The 21,420-nt window shown below is 29.0% G+C and overlaps 1 protein-coding gene and 1 pseudogene across 2 annotated transcripts; both read right to left on the minus strand.

Annotated features, from left to right (window-relative positions):
• Nucleotides 1-4,081: 4,081 nt before the first annotated feature.
• On the minus strand, nucleotides 4,082-8,091 carry LOC114184780 (cyanogenic beta-glucosidase-like; annotated as a pseudogene). Its single transcript, XR_014995428.1, has 14 exons — nucleotides 7,844-8,091; nucleotides 7,493-7,617; nucleotides 7,235-7,304; nucleotides 6,834-6,892; nucleotides 6,653-6,728; nucleotides 6,458-6,544; nucleotides 6,273-6,360; nucleotides 5,935-6,190; nucleotides 5,683-5,798; nucleotides 5,084-5,301; nucleotides 4,976-4,995; nucleotides 4,778-4,880; nucleotides 4,516-4,627; nucleotides 4,082-4,445 (listed from the first exon to the last, which is right to left on the minus strand). The product of XR_014995428.1 is annotated as a cyanogenic beta-glucosidase-like (transcript).
• Nucleotides 8,092-17,094: 9,003 nt separating this feature from the next.
• Nucleotides 17,095-21,084, minus strand: LOC114184781 (beta-glucosidase 12-like). Its single transcript, XM_085673498.1, has 6 exons — nucleotides 21,059-21,084; nucleotides 20,380-20,642; nucleotides 18,263-18,294; nucleotides 17,675-17,777; nucleotides 17,470-17,581; nucleotides 17,095-17,403 (listed from the first exon to the last, which is right to left on the minus strand). Exons 1-6 carry the CDS (start codon nucleotides 21,082-21,084, stop codon nucleotides 17,193-17,195), a joined length of 747 nt encoding a protein of 248 aa, XP_085529624.1. The 3' UTR covers nucleotides 17,095-17,192.
• Nucleotides 21,085-21,420: the final 336 nt, after the last annotated feature.

A 21,420-nucleotide genomic window follows, 5' to 3' on the forward strand; every position in this document is an offset into this window, starting at 1 on the left:
TATAGAGTAACTAACAATTTTTAATTATTAGAATTAGTTGTTAATGAAATATTTTCTTGTAGTGTTAATAATAAACTCCAAATTTATTTTTTCAGGATCATGAAGTTATAATTTTTTTAACTATATGAAAATAATCACTTTCTACAAAAAAAAAAAAAAATCTTTTAACGAAGTTAACTTTTGGTTTTCTTAAACTATATATAGTAAAATGAAAGTTCTTAAAAAAAATATCATGTTTCTCATAGTAGATCAGGTCACTCCAATTTAAAAAAAAATGGCATGTGTAATTTTAGTTTTATAAGTGTCCGGTAGTTGGGCATAAGAAAAGGTAGGACAGTGTGTAATAGTATTATTAGGACTGATATACGATATAGATTAGATATTTAATTTGGCTTAGCTGGTCAAATATTAATATCCCATCTTCTTGTATGTATAAATATTTTTTTAATGTATGAATTCGGAGAAATAATTTGAGTTATCTAGATACTTAATACAAAGTATTTAAATAAGATAAAAAATTTTAGTATAAAATAGATTTAACTGTGAGGTTCATTTTTGTTTACTGTTCCTATTAAAATTAGTTATTAAAACACTACAAAAATTAAAGAAGAAAGATTTTATAAAATAAATAAAAATTTACTTAGTTTCAAAGAAGCCTTGATTTCCCGTGAAAGGTGTTGTCATCCCCTCTGTAGTCCTACTTGTATTGCAAGAATTGCGGCCATCAATTCAGCCTTTTTTTTTTTATCAGCAAAGAATATTAATATATATACAGAGACACTTTAGGGGTGCCTCAACCCTTATACAGGTCCTGATTTTACATTGAGGTTCTTAGATAAACAAAACAACCTAATTGATGTATCTAGCAAAAAGATCAAAGACAAATAGAGGACCTACATATTCAAAGTACAACTAAAAAGTACCATCTTAAAAATATCCACTCATAGGAACTTATTCAAGTTGGTACACATTGACAATTATTGGATTCATTCCTTTAGTCCAGTGCTAGATTCAATACGTTCATGGTCTATTTGAGTGCTTCCTGATCAGTAAACAGCAAAGTATTGTGCGTCCAGTAAATCATTACACCTTTGAAGACTTCCCCTGTGAAATATTCTGCATAAAGCAAAAGAAACCTCTAGACTGAATAGTCTGAGTGGGTTATAACACATGTTTCCTCCATATCATATTTTGATTGGAGGATTCTACGTTATTGATTTGATGCACTCAATTGGGCACAAATTCCAATCGTTATAAGAGAAATGGACATGTGGAACTTTGTATTTCATCCATGTCCAAGCATTTAATTGTGCCAAAGTAAATATTTCCTCTGGATCCACTTTCCCTTGTTTTCCCTTGTTTAATTGTGCCATCAATTCAGCCTTAATGGCTATAGCAATCCCAACTAAGTAGGGGTGGCAAAACGGACAACCGTTTTGACCTAACTTGCCTATGGTCCTTCAGAAACGGGTCGAGTCAGGTTGGCCCGCCATCAATAAACGGGTTGAAAACTGTAACATGTTTTGTTTTTGGGCAGACTAGCGGGCCGGCGGGCTGGGCCATTTCTTTTTTTTTTTTTTTAATTTTTTTAAACTTTTTTTAACTTTTTATTAAAATTTTGTTTATAAATTTATTATATATATATATATATATATATAAATTTATTTATATAATATAAAAAAAGTATTATTTTTTAATTATTTTTAATTTTAAACATGAAAAAAAAAACGGGTTAGCAGGCTGGCCCGTTTTGGCCCACTAAACTGGAAGGCCAGGTGGACTAGGTTATAGCGGGTTGGCGGGTTGAAAATTCTAACCTGGCTCGCCCTTTTTTGGACGGGCTAATAGACCTAACCCATTTTGCCATCTCTACAATTAAGGCTCTGAAAAACCTCCAATGTACTCCCCTGAACTACCTTGATAGATGCATGCATAAGCTGCTGGTATGGGTGCTTCTCTTGTTGCACCATCTATATTGCATTTGATCATCCAACTAATGGTGGCTTCCGGTGAACAATTATTATCTTGATTTGTTTGATCGGATGAACTTTTATGTTGAAATGCTTTAAAATTCAACTTTATCATTCAACCCAAATTAATTCAATTTGATTCTTTAGCTCAGGCTGACTCAGCTCTACCTAGACTAATTTTGTTTGATCTTCATGTTAAATTCACTGACACAAAAAAGACATTTTACATTTGTTATTTTAAAATTTTTACATATGTTGAAGGTCTAACTTTATAGCGGGAGACGTAAATTAATGTTTGTTAACATGTGTAAAATAACAGTTGTTGCATTTATAACAAACTTAGTTTATGTTTGTTGCAGGAACAATCGACTTTAATTTGTGATCCATTTTTTTTTCAAAATTAAAGCCAAAATTTACATCCTCTGACAGTATTAAAAATCAATATATAATATAAGAATATACCACAAAAATCTCTAGATATTTTCTAAATAGTATTGGTATCTCAAATAAAGATGTAAAATATATAAAAATGGGTGAAAATAATAAAAAATAAAAAACATACCATAAATGATGGAATTTTTGAAATTTCAAACCTCCAATCCTCTTTGCGTATTGGCTAGCGCATTCGTCACCCCATTTCCAACAACTTTTATTTTTGAAGCATCTCCATCTAAGATTCGTTGCAAAAGTTATAACCATTTGAAATATTTAACGACCAAATCTTGACAACACTGCATATGACCAATATGTCATATGTGAACACTCTACAGTTCAGTACAATCTAAGAGAAGTTACCACAATATGAGGCAAAATATTGTATGGCAAGGTATGTGGTTAACAATTATAGGAGAAATTTGGAAACATAGGAATGGGGTAATCTTCAAGCAAAGTAAAATAGATCTTATTGAGATATTTAGTCTCGCCCAAGTAACTGTCTATGTATGGATGAAACACAAAATCTCATCTGTAAAGTTCTTATACAATGATTGGTGTCTCTCTTCTTATACTTGCTTAAAATATCTTTGATATGTTAATTGTTATGTGTTTAAGTGTGCCAGACAAACAAGTGTAGGATCCTTAGAGAAAGGGACCAAGTTAATCTAAAGTCTCAATAGCAATTGATGTTGAAACTTCATATATGGGGTTATGTGAGAATGATCCTTCTCTTCCTAAGAGTTGGAGGACATGTTTAAACCATTGATAAGAGGAACTGGAAAGTCTATTTTTGAATATAATGTAAAGTTATACTACAACATAGGTGAGACTAGATATATGGTGTTCACATTGTGGTTCTCTTGTTCAATGGATCACATAACAACATCTAGAGTTTTTTGTTGTGTTTTGTGTTGCTTTAGATTGTGATCATTTGGCTTGTTTGGGGATCTTTTGTTTTGTTGAGGCTATGAAGTCAAGCTTTTGCATCAATGTATACATGTTTTGCATCTTTGTATATGGTTAGAATACTCCTTAAATGGTCTTTTTAATTATTTTTATTCTTTGTTGATAAAAAAAAAAAACATGCATCTAATCTCAAACCTAATTATGAGACAAATGCTAGTGTCAATTATTTAAGTAAGGAAACATCTAGTTATCAATTATTTAGATTATATATGTTGAATTTTGTAGTTAATATAACATTCACTACTAAAAAAATCTCATTAACATCTAATTTTAGTAACCAAAAGTTGTTAGTTACTATAATGACCAATTTAAATATCGGTTTACAAAATAAAAAAATAATGATTACTAAAATAGTCATTATTATGGATAAAAAATTATAATTGGTTTCTGAATTGGTCACTAATAATAGTTCTTAAAAACTTTTTTTTAATTACAAAATTGTTATTTTACGAGGATGATTTTTCAAGTGTTGTTATTTGATGATGTAGAAATTGATTTTTGTACTAGTAATTATCTTTGAAATAATATTTTGGTGTTTCCTTGCTTCCTTTGCATAATAATTTGTAAGGGATCAATAAGAAATTTACTAGAAATTGTTTTGTCACAAATACATTACTTTTTTATACAAATTTTCATCTCACAAACTTTATGGAGTGACATTATTATTATGAGGAGCTATATAATTGGTCTAATAGTAAAAGTTGAAAACGAGAGTGAAAGAGGTATTGGGTTCAACTTCTCTGTAATTGAAAGGTACATTTCATTAATAAAAAGTTTAACAGCACACACACTTATTATTGAAATTTATTAAATAAGCAACACCACATAAGAGAGTTTTCACACTATTGCAACATATATATGTCTGCTACAAATTGCCATTAATTGAGATTTGGCTTTGGCTGTGGCTTTTGAAGAAAATCCGCAAACCACTTTGCTGAAAGTTTGGGATTTCGGTCCAAACTACCATCACTTCTGTTCACATGGTATAATCCGAATCCAACTAAATACCCATTTTTCCATTCAAAATTGTCGAAGAGTGACCATGCAAAATATCCTTTTACCCGTACTCCCTCACTAGTCAATAAAAAAAAATTAAATTAGACTTAAAAATAATTTTTAAAATATGTGAAAAATAAGTCATTACCTCATTGCTGAAAGTAGATAATAAAGATGACGATAATAATAATCAATTCTATAGGTATCCAGCTGAGAATCTTGAAGTGAATGTGCATGTTCATTGACGTCATTACCCCGACCTATAAATTAATAAAAATATATATCAAATATGTTATAAAAGAAAAATTACATGTAAAATTACAAACTTCATATTGAAATGCCATATCTGGAATAATTTTGTCAAAATAATTTTTTTAGACAGTATTTCAAAGATAATAAAAGGTAATTACCATTTTCAGTTACATAAATCAAGGGATTGTTGTACTTTTCTTTGACATAGAGCAACAACTCTTTGAATCCTTTGGGGCATACAAATAACCAATTAGAAGCGGTCTGCAAAAATAAATATGAATGTAATTAAAGTTATATAAAACCAAATAAAATAATAATAAATAATAAAAAAAAATTTGGCATGATCGTATACATACCGGAATACCTTTGCGTTCAGCTGGGCAATGAAAACAAAATTAGAAAATGTGATATTAACAAATTGAACACATATAATTTAAATAATTTATAGATAGAGGTTTCCTCACTTGAATATTCGACACCAGGATCTGTTTCATAACTAGGAAAGGTATCGGGTGCAGGTTCAACAAGAGAAACATAGTTAGTGGTGTAGTAATTTAATCCAAGAAAATCAAAGGAACCAGCCAAAAGTTTTGATTCTTCTTCTGTGAACTCTGGCAATCTTTCCCCAACTTTTTCGCGCATAATCTCTGGATATTTTCCTGACGTCAATGGATCCATGTATCTGTAATCGTTTATGCAAATCAAAATATTAAATTTCAATTTTTATTTTTATTTTATTCTATTTTAACTCGGTATAACTCCTTTGTAGTCGAATATACGTGTATCTTTATCCTTGTATATACCGTACTGCACGCGTATGAAAATTAGGTTTCAACTTTCGGCTCTGACATTACTTATTAAGTTATAAGGAAAGATTTATCGGAAAGAACAAATATCAATGAGATCTGAGTTCAATTAGATAAAAAATTGACACTACTCTCGGTCCAAACTCTTAAGATAATAAATTTATGGATCTTTATACTTATATAGTGTTCAACCTTCTTATTTTTAATTAATGTGAAACTTAGATTGACACTTAAATTCCTACCAAAAAAGCACTTACCATCCAAACAAGAAGTCAAGTGCTCGTTGGACAGCTCTTTTATCAGCTTCGGAATTTGAATATGGCTCAAACCAACGAGAAATAAGAGTTATGCCAATCACACCCTTTTGATCATCCTGGGTAAAGTGTTTCCAACGTTAACTTAGTAAAATAGTAGTACCAAGTACTTCAATCCTCGTACCAATTAATGTCCAAATATCTAATAAATATTAAGATTTAAAAGTTATGATAAAAAAAAAAAAAAAAAAAAACCTGGAACTGTTTCCTGTACACGTCTACAGCAGCTGCATGAGCAAGTAATAAATTATGTGTAACTATATAAGGTTCCGTCGCTGAATCACCGCCAAGACATGTCTCATCATGCCCTGAAGAACAACGACCTGGTGCAAACGCCCCAACGGAATAACCTTCCCTACTATATGCCGATGGTTCATTTAGAGTAATCCAATGTTTCACCCTGTCTCCAAAGTATTTGAAGCAAATTTGTGCGTAGTTTCGAAAATCATCTCTGGAAATCAACAATTACAATAAAATCATTTATTAAATCAACAAAATAGAATAAAATAAAGTAGAGATTGAAAATAACTTACACAATGTCAGAAGATAAGAAACCTCCATACTCTGTTTCTAAAGCTTGGGGGGTATCCCAGTGAAAGAGAGTGACGTATGGTTTTATACCTAAAAGGTTAATATTTAAAACATGATTATATTGTCATTTACTTAAAAAATATATTAGAATTGAGAAAAAAACAAGAGATGAAACGTGGATGCTAACCGTTGGCTATGAGATGATCGATGAGGTTGTTATAATACTCTATTCCCTCTTTGTTTACACCCTCCTCATTTTTACCACCCTTTCCGTCTATATATCAATCATTTTTAGAAATGATTGAAATCATTATTAGTAATAAAAGATATCCAACTACAATAATCACAAAAAATAATAATTCATCATAAACTTTTATCTCACTTGGTAGGATTCTAGACCAAGAAATGGAGAATCTGTATGCATCCAGATTCATATCTTTCATTATCTTAATATCTTCCTGTTATTATAAACACAAAATTTAATTCATTATTTTGAATAACAAAGATAATTGACTTATTCATTCATCCTATATATGTGTCATCAATAAGAACTTGGACTTAACCTCGTAGCGATGATATTGGTCAATTGCTACATCTCCATTGCTTCCATCCTCTATCTTCTCTGTCATGACACATTTATAATCGGATTAGTATCTACAGTTTTTCTTAAGTTTCAAATACGTAATATAATTTCTAAAAACCTTAGAAACATGGTGATATTGTTCCTCCATTGACCAACAATTAAATTTTTAAATTATAAAAAATAATTTATAATTGTTTTATTCGATAAGAATTTTGTTGTTTCTTTTTATTTTTCCTATTTCTTTCCGTTTTTACCTTTTTTTACTTGAGGAAAATTAGATATTCACAACTAACAGTTAAAATAGAAATAAAATAAAATCAAAAGAAAGTATTTTACCATTTCCTTGATATAGTGTTAATAGAAAGTTTCGAAAAGAAAAACCTGGATGTTCATGGGTGAAGGTATCCCATACACTGGCTTCTCTTCCATATTCAAATGCCGCTCCTTCGTACTGTAGACACATATTATGAACATAACAAAATCACGTGAGTTTAGGTTGAAATCTCAAAGGTTAATTTATATATTTAGAAACACTTACGTATCAAAAATTTGAGTTACATAAAAGAAACATTTTGTTTGTACGATAAATAGAATAAACTGTAACAAAAACATTTGCATTGTTTTATCGAGTGCATATACCTGGTAAGCCGCGGATGCTGTCCCGAAAACAAAGCCCTCGGGAAAACTGGTTCGATTGAGAGAAAGAGGTTCGACATGCGATGCAGGATATTCCTCAGGACTTATTGCTGGTAATGTGGTAACTGCTACAGTACCCAACACAATAAACTCGTTACAACCCATGTGAGACTCTGATTCTGCTTAATGCAGTAATGAGAAACAGTGCAAAATAGGGTTTAAAACACTGTTTGTGTTTTAAATAATAAAGTGAAAGTACTTCAACATTCAACAATTAGACAGTAAGATGAGAATTTAAAAGTGAGACATGAAAAGAAAGATGCAAATAGTTGATCGGTTAAAGAAGTGAAATACGAGGTTTCTCCATAGAGAGTTGTGCATCAGCAGCACCACCGATGAGCGCAGTGCCGAGGGCCATTCTGCGAGAGGAAAGGTTAAGGTTGGTGGCATCACTGTCTTCGACATTCTCGTTCTGTGCCTTGCAAACAATGCGGTTTGGTTTGCTGGTCCTAAGTTCCCATTTTGGCGAAACTCTAACAGAAGAAGTGGTTAGGGCACGGAGCTGCAAGAAACCTTGTGTGTAAGCCATTCTCTTTAAGGTACAAATTGTTCGCACTCTTTGGCCTCTCAATGAGCCACTATATATAGAGTCTGTCAATATGGAATTTTTTTTTGCAATATGTTGATGATAAAACAAATCATTATAGATATTGACAAAAAAAAAACATCTCTATTGATAAAAAATTCATCGTAGATATTGACAAAAATATAATCATAATAGATATTATTTGAAAAAAATTTAATTTACATCCTCAAGAAAATAGTAAACTCTAATATTGAGTAAAAAATAATATATAAAATATTTCAAATTCATTATTTTAATAAAATTCTAAGAATTTAAATTTCTTTTAAAATTTCTTATTCAAATAATATATTTTACCATAAAATATTTAAAATTCTCTAAAATAATAAATTACTCTGTTCAAATTTTCTGTGCAAATAATAGGGCTTTTGCAAAGTTCACCTGGGTATTTTTCATAAATGTTACCTAAATCATTTATGTGCATTAATCTATCAAGAAGAACTTTGAATTTATTTTAATAAATAAAGATACTATTTTGTACCTTTTAGTAAAAATTTAGATTAATTCGTTTTTAAAGAGAAATTAATTTTAATTTTCATAAAAAAATCAGAGAAAAAAAACATATTCTATCTTTATTTTTATTATTTTTTATTTAAGAATGGACACCGCCCTATATCTTGAAGTGTACGCAGATCTCAATGTTTAGGGTTTGCATTGTTCACGTGGATATTTTCAAAATATTAAGAATTGAATTTTATTATGAACCATTTTGATTTTTTTTTATTCAGAAGTGATAAGATCACGATAGGATAGAAATCGTTTCGTTATTAAGACAGTTCGTTTTTTTTTTACAAAAATAGAAGCCTTCATATATGACAACTTTAATTAAAGTGAAGTCTGCATTTGTCTGTTTCTTTTTTAAGGGGAGTCTCTATGCATGACATTTTTTTTATATAATTAGTAATTTTTTTTGTTATTTAAATTAGAGAATTCAAAGGTTTTTTTACGTTTAAAAATGCAATATCTAGATCATGAACTTATTATGTCTAATTTTGAAATAAGTGGAAATTTAAGTGTGAAACTTATAAAGACAAAAAAGATCTTAAAAACTTTATATAACATATTAGGACAAAATAGCTATATAGATATTAAATTATTTTTACATAGATTTCATAAATATAAATAGCTTAAAATTGAAATAAGCAATTTAATCATAGTGAATAACTCTTGCTGAAGATCCTCTTAGTAAACTCCAAATTTATTTTTTCGGAATCACGAAGTTATAACTTTTTTTAATTATATCTTTCGAAAATAATCACTTTCCACAAAAACATTCTCTTAACCAAATTAACTTTCGGTTTTCTTAAACTAAAGTAAAATGAAAGTTCCTAAAAAAGAAATATCATGTTTCTCGTATTGGATCACATTATGTATAATTTGAGTTTTATTAAGTGTCCGGTAGTTGGGGATAAGGAATGGTAGGACAGAGTGTGATAGAATGCTTGGTATGGGCACGGAAAGAGAAAATAGGAAGATAGTGAAGTTTATCTTTTTTCTTCTTATTATTAGTATATTATATTATTTTATTATTAATTTATTATTTAAATCTATTTCACACATGCCATTTAAATACTTATTGATACCTTTTTCCTTGAAATATAGTAATCCATATATTTTACAATTTTTTATACCAAACTTTTAAATAACACGAAATCTGTGGTTATTAGAAAATGGACTTTGCTGATAAAGAGCTTGTATACAAAAACATATCTGTATTTTTATTTTTTAATGATCAAACTATCCGTCTTTTACCAAATAGGAAATGTAAAATTCACACATTATACTAAATAGAAAATTAGCTTTAAGTGGGTCTATTTGTGTGACCTTTTAGCTAGTTTTTCGATCTGAACCAACTCGATACAATTTTTTGTTAGACTTTTGGTTCGAACTAATTTGCCACAACCTTAATCTATGTTGACATGACTTTACTTTTAACTTGAACAGATTTAGCTAAAACTTATTCTCATGACGATTGGACTTAGCTTCAACCTAGTACAACTCAGCTTAATCTTCAACTCAACTTGACTTATTTTTATTTAAAATTAGTAAAAATAAAAGTTTCTATAGGTCTGTTTCAAGTAATATTCAAATTTTACAATTCCAAACTTTTAAGTACAAGTATGTTGAAAATAAAAATAACTTTGAGCTATATTAAAATAAAAGATGAAACACACATAATAGAGTTGTTTTTGGATGGACTAGAGAAAAAACTCTAATGAACAACTTATTTCTAAGAAATACACACAATGTATTGTGTTAATGTTACTGAATTTTAGAGATTTAAGTCAATGGGACTATGCAGGTCAGCACATCATTGACCCACACAAAATACACATGAAGTGAGATGGACCTAAGCGGACCAGCGAACTAAAAATACTCACCTTGTCCCACACTTTTTCTTGCAAACCTACGGGTTGGCAAGTCTGGCTCACTCTTCATTATCATCTCTACCCAAATTTTTTAAAAATCTTCAAGATGACCTTTTGACTTTGACCGGTAAGTGGATAAAAAAAATTAATTACCCTCTTTCTTTTTTCTCCTCACTTCTCTCTTTTTATTTTATATTTTAATTTTTTAATTGATGTATGACTTGTTCTTAATTTGTTTTTAACTTTTTTAATTTTTTTAGTTTGTTTTTAAATAATAAATAATTAAACAACTAAAATATAAATACAAATTATAAATTAATTAAAAAATAAAAATATGTAAAATTAAACTGATTTTTAAATTCGGTTAAGGAAATTATAGAATTTTTAAATGTTTTCATATAATATATTAAGAAAAATAAATAAAATTAAACAAAACTAAAAAAGAAATAAGAAACAAAAATAAAAATAAATAAACACATATATTTATATTTATATCTGTTAACTATGTTAACTAGATTCGAAATTCAGTAACTATTTAAATTAGATTTCAAAATCTAATAATTTTCTTGACTGAATTTCGAAATTCATTTTGTATTTAATTTTATATATTTTTAATTTTTTTAATTAATTTATAATTTTTATTTATAATTTAGTTGTGTAATTATTTATAATTAAAAAATATTAAAAATTAAAAAGGAAAGAAGTGAGGAGAAGAAAGAGAGAGGATAATTAATTTTTGGGTTAAATATGTTTTTGGTCTCTCAAATTTTAGTTAATTTTAGAATTAGTCATTCTTCGAAATTTTTGACTAATTTAGTCATTCATTCTTAGAAATGTGTGGATTTAGTCATTTTAACCAAATTTTGTTAAGTTTATCTGATGTTTTAAGTACATTTCATGATAATATTTGAATTGTTTACACCGTTTGACACATTTTCATTTCAATATTAACTCAAATATTATCATAAAATGCGTTTAAAATATCAAATAAACTTAACAAAATTTGGTAAAAATGACTAAATCCACGCATTTCTAAAAATAAAAGATTAAATTAGTATAAAGTTTTGAAGAAATACTAATTCCAAAATTCACTAAAACTTGAGGGACAAAAAACATATTTAACTCTTAATTTTTTTACCTACCCATAAATCAAAGTGCAAAGGTCTGAAAATATTTAAAAAATTTGAAAGTGCTGAATAGATGCTTAGAGGTGAAGGAAGAAGCTGCTTATTTGCTTGGGTACATAAAGCATTGGGATCGGGCCAAATTAAGTGGTCTGATTTGATTTCAATTCTTTTATTTTTTGCCCATTCCTTTCTCTTTCTTTTCTCTCCATCATCAGTGGGGCCCAATTTTACATAAAGGGTTAAATATGTTTTTGATCCCTCAAGTTTAAGTGAATTTTGGAATTAGTCCCTCTTCGAAACTTTATACCAATTTAGTTCTTCATCTTTAGAAATGTGTGGATTTAGTCCTTCATACCAATTTTTGTTAAGTTTATTTGACATTTTAAACGCATTTTATGATAACATTTGAGTTAATATTGAAGCGAAAATGTGTCAAATGGTATAAACAATTCAAATACTATCATGAAATGCGCTTGAAACGTTAGATAAACTTAATAAAATTTGGTTAAAAGGACTAAATCCATAGATTTTTAAAGATGAAAGACTAAATTGGTATAAAGTTTCGAAGAGGAACTAATTCCAAATTTTACTGAAACTTGAGGGACCAAAAACATATTTAACCCTTACATAAATAAGGATGCACTAAATTCACGTGTGAATGTGTCGGGGTGGGCCCCTCCCTTTTCGCAAATTTTTAATGTTTCTTTAAAATATAAAAAATTAAAATACTATTTACACTTTTTTAGATACATGTATGATCCTCTGCGTCATTTATTATCTTCCAAAAATAATAAGGGTCGGATACATGGTTATCCGTATCATTTTGTATTCAATTATTTTTGTTTTCTTTCAAAGTTGTTTCTTTGAATGTTTGTATGATCATTCATGGTGTTTGATATTCATAAAATAAACGTGTGACTAACGTTGATATTGTTGTTCTACTTAATATTTTTCATTTTCTTTAAATAATTCAAAAACACACTTTTTTTATTCTTTCTTTGGACGTATGTATGATAGTATGCATGCATCGTCTCACATCTTAAAATAAATGTATGAATACTCATGTCACTACACACAACATCTAGTAGTCGAACCTTTCTTTTTCAACAATTCAAAATTTTAAAAAATATAATTTTTTTTTTATATTTTCTATCCCTATATACAAGTTTCATTATTTATTCAATTTCAGTTCTAGGTTCAAAAAACATTTTCCAACACTTTAAGAACTACAAACAAGTTATGAAGTCACAACAAGCATTAACACAACACTCAAATATTAACTTGAATTGTGAATTATATTCTAAGTTGATCATTAACATTAACTACCAATGTTTTGACTATCAAATAAATTAGTATTTAAATTGGATACTAATTAATTCGAAACCAATTTGAAGACTAATTCCTTTGAACCCAAAATCTTGATAATGTTAGTGACTAATTTAGAATTTTAATTCACAAAGAAATTATAATTTTTATTCATAATAAAAAAAATTTTAAAGACTAATAAATTTTAGTTTATAAATTAGTATATAAATCATTCATCATAGGAATCAATTATTTTTTGTTTCTAAAAATTAATGGCTATTTAAAACAAAATTTGTAGTGCAAATTCTAATTTCATGATGATAAATCAATTATTTTTTGTCTCTAAAAATTAATCGCTATTTAAAACAAAATTTGTAGTGCAAATTCTAATTTCATGATGACAAAGTTTAAGGAATAAAAATATATTTAATTATTGCTTTGGTTGGAAATGTTATAAATTTATAATATTTTGTTTCCCTTTTGTTTGAGCTAGCAACTTTAGATTTTCAGCGTAATTTGATGTAAGAGGTTTCATTTTGTTTGTGACAAGTAACATAGTTGTATATATATGCAGCAATATGTGTCGTCTGCATTATATAGAATATAGACATCTACGCATTTAATACTTAGGTAAGTTTATTATTAAATAGAAATTTCAAAATTTTGTTGTAGGATCATGGTATTAGTTGCTACATTGTTGGGTGGGGACCTTATCATCAATGAAACAATTAATAGGTGCAGTAATAATAGACTTCACCTTGTAATTTGCAATGAAACACATTATTTTGTATGGAAGGTGAAAAACAAATATAATAATTAATCCTAAATATAAAATGCATTAATGAAAATCTGAAAAGCATCTGGCTCCCTCAGATAACTCCTAACCTCCAACTACAGATTAACCTAACAATTATTATTATTACCTCTGTAATAATAAGAAGTAGAGGAGTTTTAACTTCATTTACTTCATTGGTTAATCTCACATTCGGTAACAAAAATGTATTCTAATTAAAATTCTTAGAAGTCAAAATTTATCATTAATGTCATCTCACTTATACTCTCTCATTGTGAAAAGCATGAAAATTAGTTCCAAAAAGTTATGGAGAAGTTAAAGAAAATTTAGAGGATATTAGAGAAAATTGTTAGATTTATAAATGAATAATTGAATAATTCAAATTTTAATTGATATATTCAGCATAAAGTATAATGGTAAGTTTCTTATATAAATAAACATTTTTACTGAACTAAAAAAAGAAGAAGCTTTTGAAACATTTTAATTTTAAAAAATATTTTATATGAAATAAAGTCTAGCTGTAAATTATTTTATACTAATAAACGATTTAAAAAAATATATGCCGATTTTAAGAATATATCAAATCGATTTATAAACATTTCAAACTATTTGATCTAATAAACTATGGATTTAAGTTTTTAAATTTTATTCAATTATTTAAATCTAAATCTAGAAAAGTTCAAATTTATATACTTTTATATTTTCAATCTATAATAAATATGGTTGTTGTAATATTTAAGTGGTTGGTTGGTTTTGTAAATAATGTAATGTAGTAATATATCCATCTAACGTTCGCAGAAGACAAGAAACTCTTTAATGATCTCAATTCAGAAAATGCAGGAAGAGAAACAATGTAGCAGAAGGATAAGGAGATGGTTAAAAAAACATTACCTGGTTTTATGGCAGCGGTTGCACCATCAAGACTAGTGTCGGTTACCGTTACAGGTTTTTTTTATTTGTTAGTAGAGATGTTAAAATGAATTTCAATCTGTGAGCCAACCTGGTTCATCCAGGTTGGATCGAGAAAAATTAAACTTTTTAAGAGTAGATTGAACTCAATCTGATTCACTTAACTCACGAATTCGAGTTGGGTTGAGAGTGAATTGACCCACTTAACTCACTAACATTTTTTAACAATTTTTTTTTTATTTTTTAATAATTATTTACTACTCCTATTATATTTGTTCACAATTTCATATTTTTAAATGCTAGAATGTAGAATGTTGCTTAATTATATTTGAATTGTTTGAATGTTTAATTAATTTGATTGTCAAGTTATATATGTTGATACTTTAATCTTTAACTATAATCTTTATAGTAAATTACTCAAGTAACCGTCTTATAAACAAATTTTTCTAAATTAGCATGAAAAAAATATATAGTTTTTTATTTATATTTTGTTGAATAGCATGACAGAAAATTTGTAATATTAGTCATGCTTTCTTAGACCATATGGATACTTTCTTGGAAATAATTCTTCATATATTGGTGGTGAGCATGATTAAAACATTGGTTCTTGATTTTACTATGATTGTCATCTCATGGATTACTTAAAAATTTATTTAAATATTTGAATACTAAAAAATAAAAAACAAATAATTTTCTTAGGTGGGTTGGTGAGCCAACCCACTTAACCTACCAACCCGTGGTGGGTTGAGCCGGATTACAAAATTTTTGACTCATCATAAAATGAACCGGGTTGGGTTCACTCATTTTCAACCAGCTCGTGGTTAGCCCACCCGTGTTTGACATATCTATTTGTTACTTGTTTTTAGGTGGAAAGGAGACAATTGGGTTGTCTAAACTTATGTAAAAAAAAAAAAAAACTCATTGTTCCACTCTCTATAACATCCCAACAAATGATTAATGTAAAAAAATAAAGTCGTTACCACTGTATATGTGGAAAAAACCCTATTTTAGAAAAAAAAATATAGTCATATATACTTAACATTTTTTTTTCAATTTTAGAATATATATATCGAATATAAAACAATAAACATTTTTGTTAGCAATTGTGCATGTATAGAATTTAAATCACGGAAAAAATGAAAAATCACTTACGTGCAAGAATTTCTTCAATGCGTTTCTTCTTTGCCAAATAAGATAAAAGTTGTTTAAATTTATCTTAAAAATAAATTTTTAAGTTGTTAATTGAACTCTCTTCAATATAAAGTAAAGATAAAATATAAATAAAAAAGGGTTTAATTAAGTTATTGAAACACAAAAAATAGTCCTATTTTCAGAAATGAAAAGAAAAAATGAAGCACATATCAAATTAAAGGCCTTCAAACTTAATAGTGCACTAAGAGTAAAGTGTAAAAAGTTCTAATTACTAATTTTTGAATATTTTAACCTTTCTTGTTTGTGGTGCATATATTACATATTTTTATTATAACTTAATTGGTATTTTTTTAATTACTAATTATGACATTGATTTAGACATATAATTCATTTTCATAATAATGGTTTTTTTTTCTTTTTGAGAAAGAGGGTTTGCTGAAAATTTTATTTTTCATCTATCAGGCAATAATGTTTTGATCTCAAAATTTTTATGATAAATATCAATCACTATATCTGAAATCAAAGTTTAAAAATAATGAAAAATTATTTTGAAATGATTTTTTTACTTTCCCTGATCGAGGGAGGCAAATGAAATGAGAAGTATGTTAACATCACATCGTTTAGATCAATTAATGTATTTAAGATATTTTCTTCTTTTGAATTTGGAGCGATATATATTATGATTTTATTTCTGGAAAAACTAAAAGAAAATGTATTTAAATTAAATTTGGTCTTAAATAAAAAACTAAAAATCATTTCCAGAAGTCAATTATGACAAATAAAAACAATTAAAAGAATATGTTTTCCTCTCTAGAAAAGAACAACTATGAAGAAAAATTTATAACTAATTCTTAGGGGTGGCAATTAGGGCCTAGTCCGTCGGGCGGCCCGCAGAAAAAATGCGGGGTAGACCAGAGTAGTGAGCCCACGGGTTTGGCCCGCATAGGACCGCGACCCGCACGGGCTGACCTGCAAGCCCGCACAAAATTAAAGAAAAAAGAAAAAAAAACTTGCACTTGTGTATATTAATTACTTCTTTTATGGACTCTTGCATTAACATTTCAAATTCTTATATAACTGGAAAAGACAAGTATTATGTAATTTTTAATGTGCTAAAATTTGAAGAATACATTGTGTATGAAAATGTTAAATTATCAATTTATCATCTAATTCCCTAAAGTCTTTACTTAATTTTGTGAACTTCTTAAACAGAGCCTAAACAGACCGGGCCGGCCCGCATCGCCACCCATACTAATTCTATCAAATAAGCAACACTTTAACAATAAAAATGTTTATAACAGCACCCACTTTGTTGAAACTTATCGAATAAAAAGCAACATATAGTCTTTTCAAAGTGTAGTAAGAGTGTGTGTGTGATGCAAGAATCCTTTGGAGAGATCTTTATTCAAGAAAATTCTTGATCCGTTTTGCATCTTTCACAGAATGGTTTGTTCTCAAGAAAACCCTTGAACCATTTTGCAGAGAGTTTGGGATATCGTTTCAAACCATTCTTTTGATCCACAACGTGTAGTCCAAAGTGTACCAGATAACCATCACTCCATTCAAAATTGTCCATTAATGACCATGCAAAATATCCTCTTACGTTCACGTTACCCCTGGAAAAGTAAAACAAATGAATTTAAATTACACTCATAAAAATCATATGAAAAATTATTCATTACCTAATTGCTGTGAGTAGATAATAAAGATGTCTATAATAATAGTCAATTCTATAAGTATCTTGAACAGCTTCTTCAATGGTCTGTGATTCCTCATTGGGATTATCACCCCTACCTACAAATTGAAAGCAATATACATTATAATGTTAAAAGTTAAATGAACAATTACAAACTTTGATATAATAAAAATAATTTTTGAAATATTTACCATTTTCAGTTATGTAAATCACAGGATTGTTGTACTTTCTTTTGATATAGAACAACAATTCTCTAATTCCTTTGGGATATACATACAGCCAATCAGAAGCTGTCTGCAAGTATAATTATGAAAGTTATATATAAAACCTAAACAAATAATAATAACATCAAGGGAAAAATATATTTTTTGTCTTTCAAGTTTCAGTCAAATTTGGAATTAATCTTTTTTCAAAATTTTCGACTAATTTAGTCTTTCATATTTAAAAATACATAAATTTAGTCTTTTTAACAAAATTTTGTTAAGTTTATCTGACATTTCAAGCATATTTTATGATAGTATTTGAATCGTTTACATCGTTTAACACATTTTCGTTTTAATGTTAATTCAAATATTATCATAAAATGCATTTAAAATGTCAAATAAACTTAATAGAATTTGGTAAGAATAACTAATTTCACGTATTTATAAAGATGAATGACTAAATTAATATAAAATTTTGAAAAAAAATTAATTTCAAAATTCACTAAAACTTGAACGACAAGAATATATTTAACCCTAATATAAACTTAAAATTTGACATTATTATCTCTTACTAACCGGTGGCCCTATCGAAATACCGTTTCGTTCACCTAGCCAATGAAAGCAAAAACAAATTATGATATTAACAAATTTAACATATATATGATTTAAATAAATGATAGATAAAGGTTTCCTCACTTAAATAATCGACATTGCAGTCTGTAACATAACTAGGTACAACATTGGATGAAGGTTGATCACAAGCATAGTAAGTGGTGTAATAGTTTAATCCAAGAAAATCATATGAACCAATAAGAAGCACTAGTGCAGTAAGGGCTTTTGGCTCCGGTTGTTTTTGATATTCTGCCCCAGTTCCAGAACCGAGGCATATTGGGGTGAGGCAAAAAAAGGTGGTTTTTGGCCTCGGGTGTCAACCGAAGCCATAGGGGGTACTTTTCTACCTCGGTTCCCTGGGACCCGAAGCCATAGGGGTACTTCGCTCGCACCACCATTAGCACTGTTGCGCTCGTCCTCGCCACCGAGATCGTCGGCAAACGCTGTCGCAGCCAGACCTTCACCAGCACTGAACGAGCAACTCACCACGACGCTCACTGGTCTGAATGCGACAATGACAAACCACCATGAACCAGTAGAGCCAAGAGATCTAGAGATCCAGCACCTCCACCGCCGTTCGAAGCATAACTTCAATCCACTGTTGTGGGCAACCCTACCACTGTGCCGCAATCACCACCGCAGACAAAGGAAGACAATGACCACCAAATCACACCTTTGCCGTGAGCCGTGAGCACGCCTCCTTCACCAATGACGAACCAAACACCACCGCACGAGAAAACGAAGACGAGAATGCATCCACTGCGCGCAAAGTTTTCGCTCAGGGACGAAGGTGAACAATGCGAAGTCGTGAATTTGGGAACCTAAATAGGGCATATGGCCTCGGTTCAATTAATAACTAAGGCCTAAAGTCCCTTTATGGCCTCGGTCAATAAAGACCTTAAGCCAAATGTGGCGGCGCAGGTGACATTTTTGAAATTAGGGTTACTGGCTGACTTATAGGCCTTAGTTCTTTTTTAACCGAGGCCAAAAACCTCTTCATATTGCCTCGGTTCAATTAATAACCGAGGCCAAAAGTCCCTTTATGGCCTCGGTCAATAAAGACCCAAAGCCAAATGTGGCGGCGCAGGTGACATTTTGAAATTAGGGTTACTGGCTGACTTATAGGCCTCGGTTCTTTTTTAACCGAGGCCAAAAACCTCTTCATATTGCCTCGGTTCAATTAATAACCGAGGCCAAAAGTGCTGATGACATTTTTGAAATTTTGGTTACTAGGTTGCCTTATAGGCTTCGGTTCTTTTGCAACCGAGGCCTAAAACCTCTTACTGCACCGGTTTTGCATTCACCCGAGGTAATATAGTTGGACGAAATTGCAAAAATGTCACCGCCTCCTTATAGGCTTCGGTTCCATTATAACCGAGACCTATAAGGCGAAGTAAAATGTCAAATCTGCACTAGTGAAGTTTTGATTCTTCTGCAGTGAACTCTGGCAATCGTTCACCAACTAAGGAACGCATGCTCTCTGGATACTTTCATGTTGTCAATGGTTCCATGTACCTATAATAGGTGAAATTGATATTATTATTAGGATTACGGATGCAGTTTTACTGACGAGATCAAACATCAATGAGACATAAGTCCAATTACCTAAGACATTGACACCACTCTTAATCTAAAATTTTAAGACAATGGATTTGTGGATCTTTATTCTTATACAGTACTCTATTTTTCTATTTCTACATAATGTGAAACTTAAACACATATTTGAATTTTCAATAATTATGTACGAATTTTACCTAGAGATACATAAAATAGTGTTTTATACGATCTTTCTTGAAATGATATCCTACTCGATAATACACATTCTCATGTAGATTTAAGCACTTTCCAGCCAAGCATGAAGTCCAGTGCTCGTTGTTGAGCGTCGTTATCTAATTTGGTATCTGAATATGGCTCAAACCAAAACGAATTAATTGCTGGTCCTATCACTCCTTTTTGAGATCTCTGTGTACAGTGTTTTGAAGGTTAATTAAGCAAAATTGTTGTAGAAATACTTGAATTAATTCTTGGTTAACTTGAAAATCTAATAAATTAAGGTTAAAGAGTGAAGAAAAAAAAAAAACCTGGAACATTTTTCTTGTATACTTGGACTACTTCTGCATGAGCTAGTAATTGGTGATGTGTGACTGTATAAGGTTCTCTTCCTGAATCACCACCAAGACAAGTTGGATTTATCAATTCAGAGCATCGACCTGGTGCAAAAACTCCGATTGCATAACCATATTTACTGAAAGTCCATGGTTCGTTTAATGTAATCCAATGTTTATAGAGATGTATATAGTGACGTATATGTGTTTTATACGTATTGTATTTGATATTTTTTATACTTCATTAATACTTATTAATAAAGTATTTGATTTATAAAATAATAATACTTTTATGATAATAATCATTTATAATTTTCTATTTTAAAAATTTGAATATATAATATATAATTTTAATTTGGATTTACACAATAATAACGATATATTTATCATATTTTTAAAAATAATTATATAATTTTTAATATAAATATATATATATATATATATTATATTTTATTATTTTTAAAATAAACATATCGATATGAAATACGTGTCATATTTGATATATTTGTTATTCAATCATTTCTATTCTCACAATTTGATGTCATCGATTTACTAAAAGTATCTAAAATAATATAAACCCATATCTTATTAAATAAGTTTTACGAGACAGGATCAGATTTAAAATTTACTTTCATAAAATAATAGTAAAACTTACCTTTGACATGTGAAATCTCCAACCATTCTTACATAAAAAATGGGATAAGTTTGTTTAATTTACAGTTTAAGTTTGTTTTAAAAAAAATTACTAAGAAAATGCATAAGTCATTACAAACTTCTTATAAAAAAAAGTCATTATTCAAGAAGACGAGTTTAGTTGCTCGTAGAAAGTCCGCATTATTACGATTACTTTAATTTTTAAAAATAGAAATCTTCTTACTTTAATTCAACTTTCCATTAACGAGATGACACCTTATCTTTTAAATGGAGTCTCTCTACGTGTAGAAATCTTACTTTTTGTATTTTTTTTACTTTTTTTTTATATTCTTAGTCCTTTGATTTTTAATTTAAATTAAAGAA

Source organism: Vigna unguiculata, chromosome 5 (assembly GCF_037176805.1).
Source record: "Vigna unguiculata cultivar grain cowpea cultivar isolate G323 ecotype 2 chromosome 5, ASM3717680v1, whole genome shotgun sequence".
NCBI classification, from domain to species: domain Eukaryota; kingdom Viridiplantae; phylum Streptophyta; class Magnoliopsida; order Fabales; family Fabaceae; genus Vigna; species Vigna unguiculata.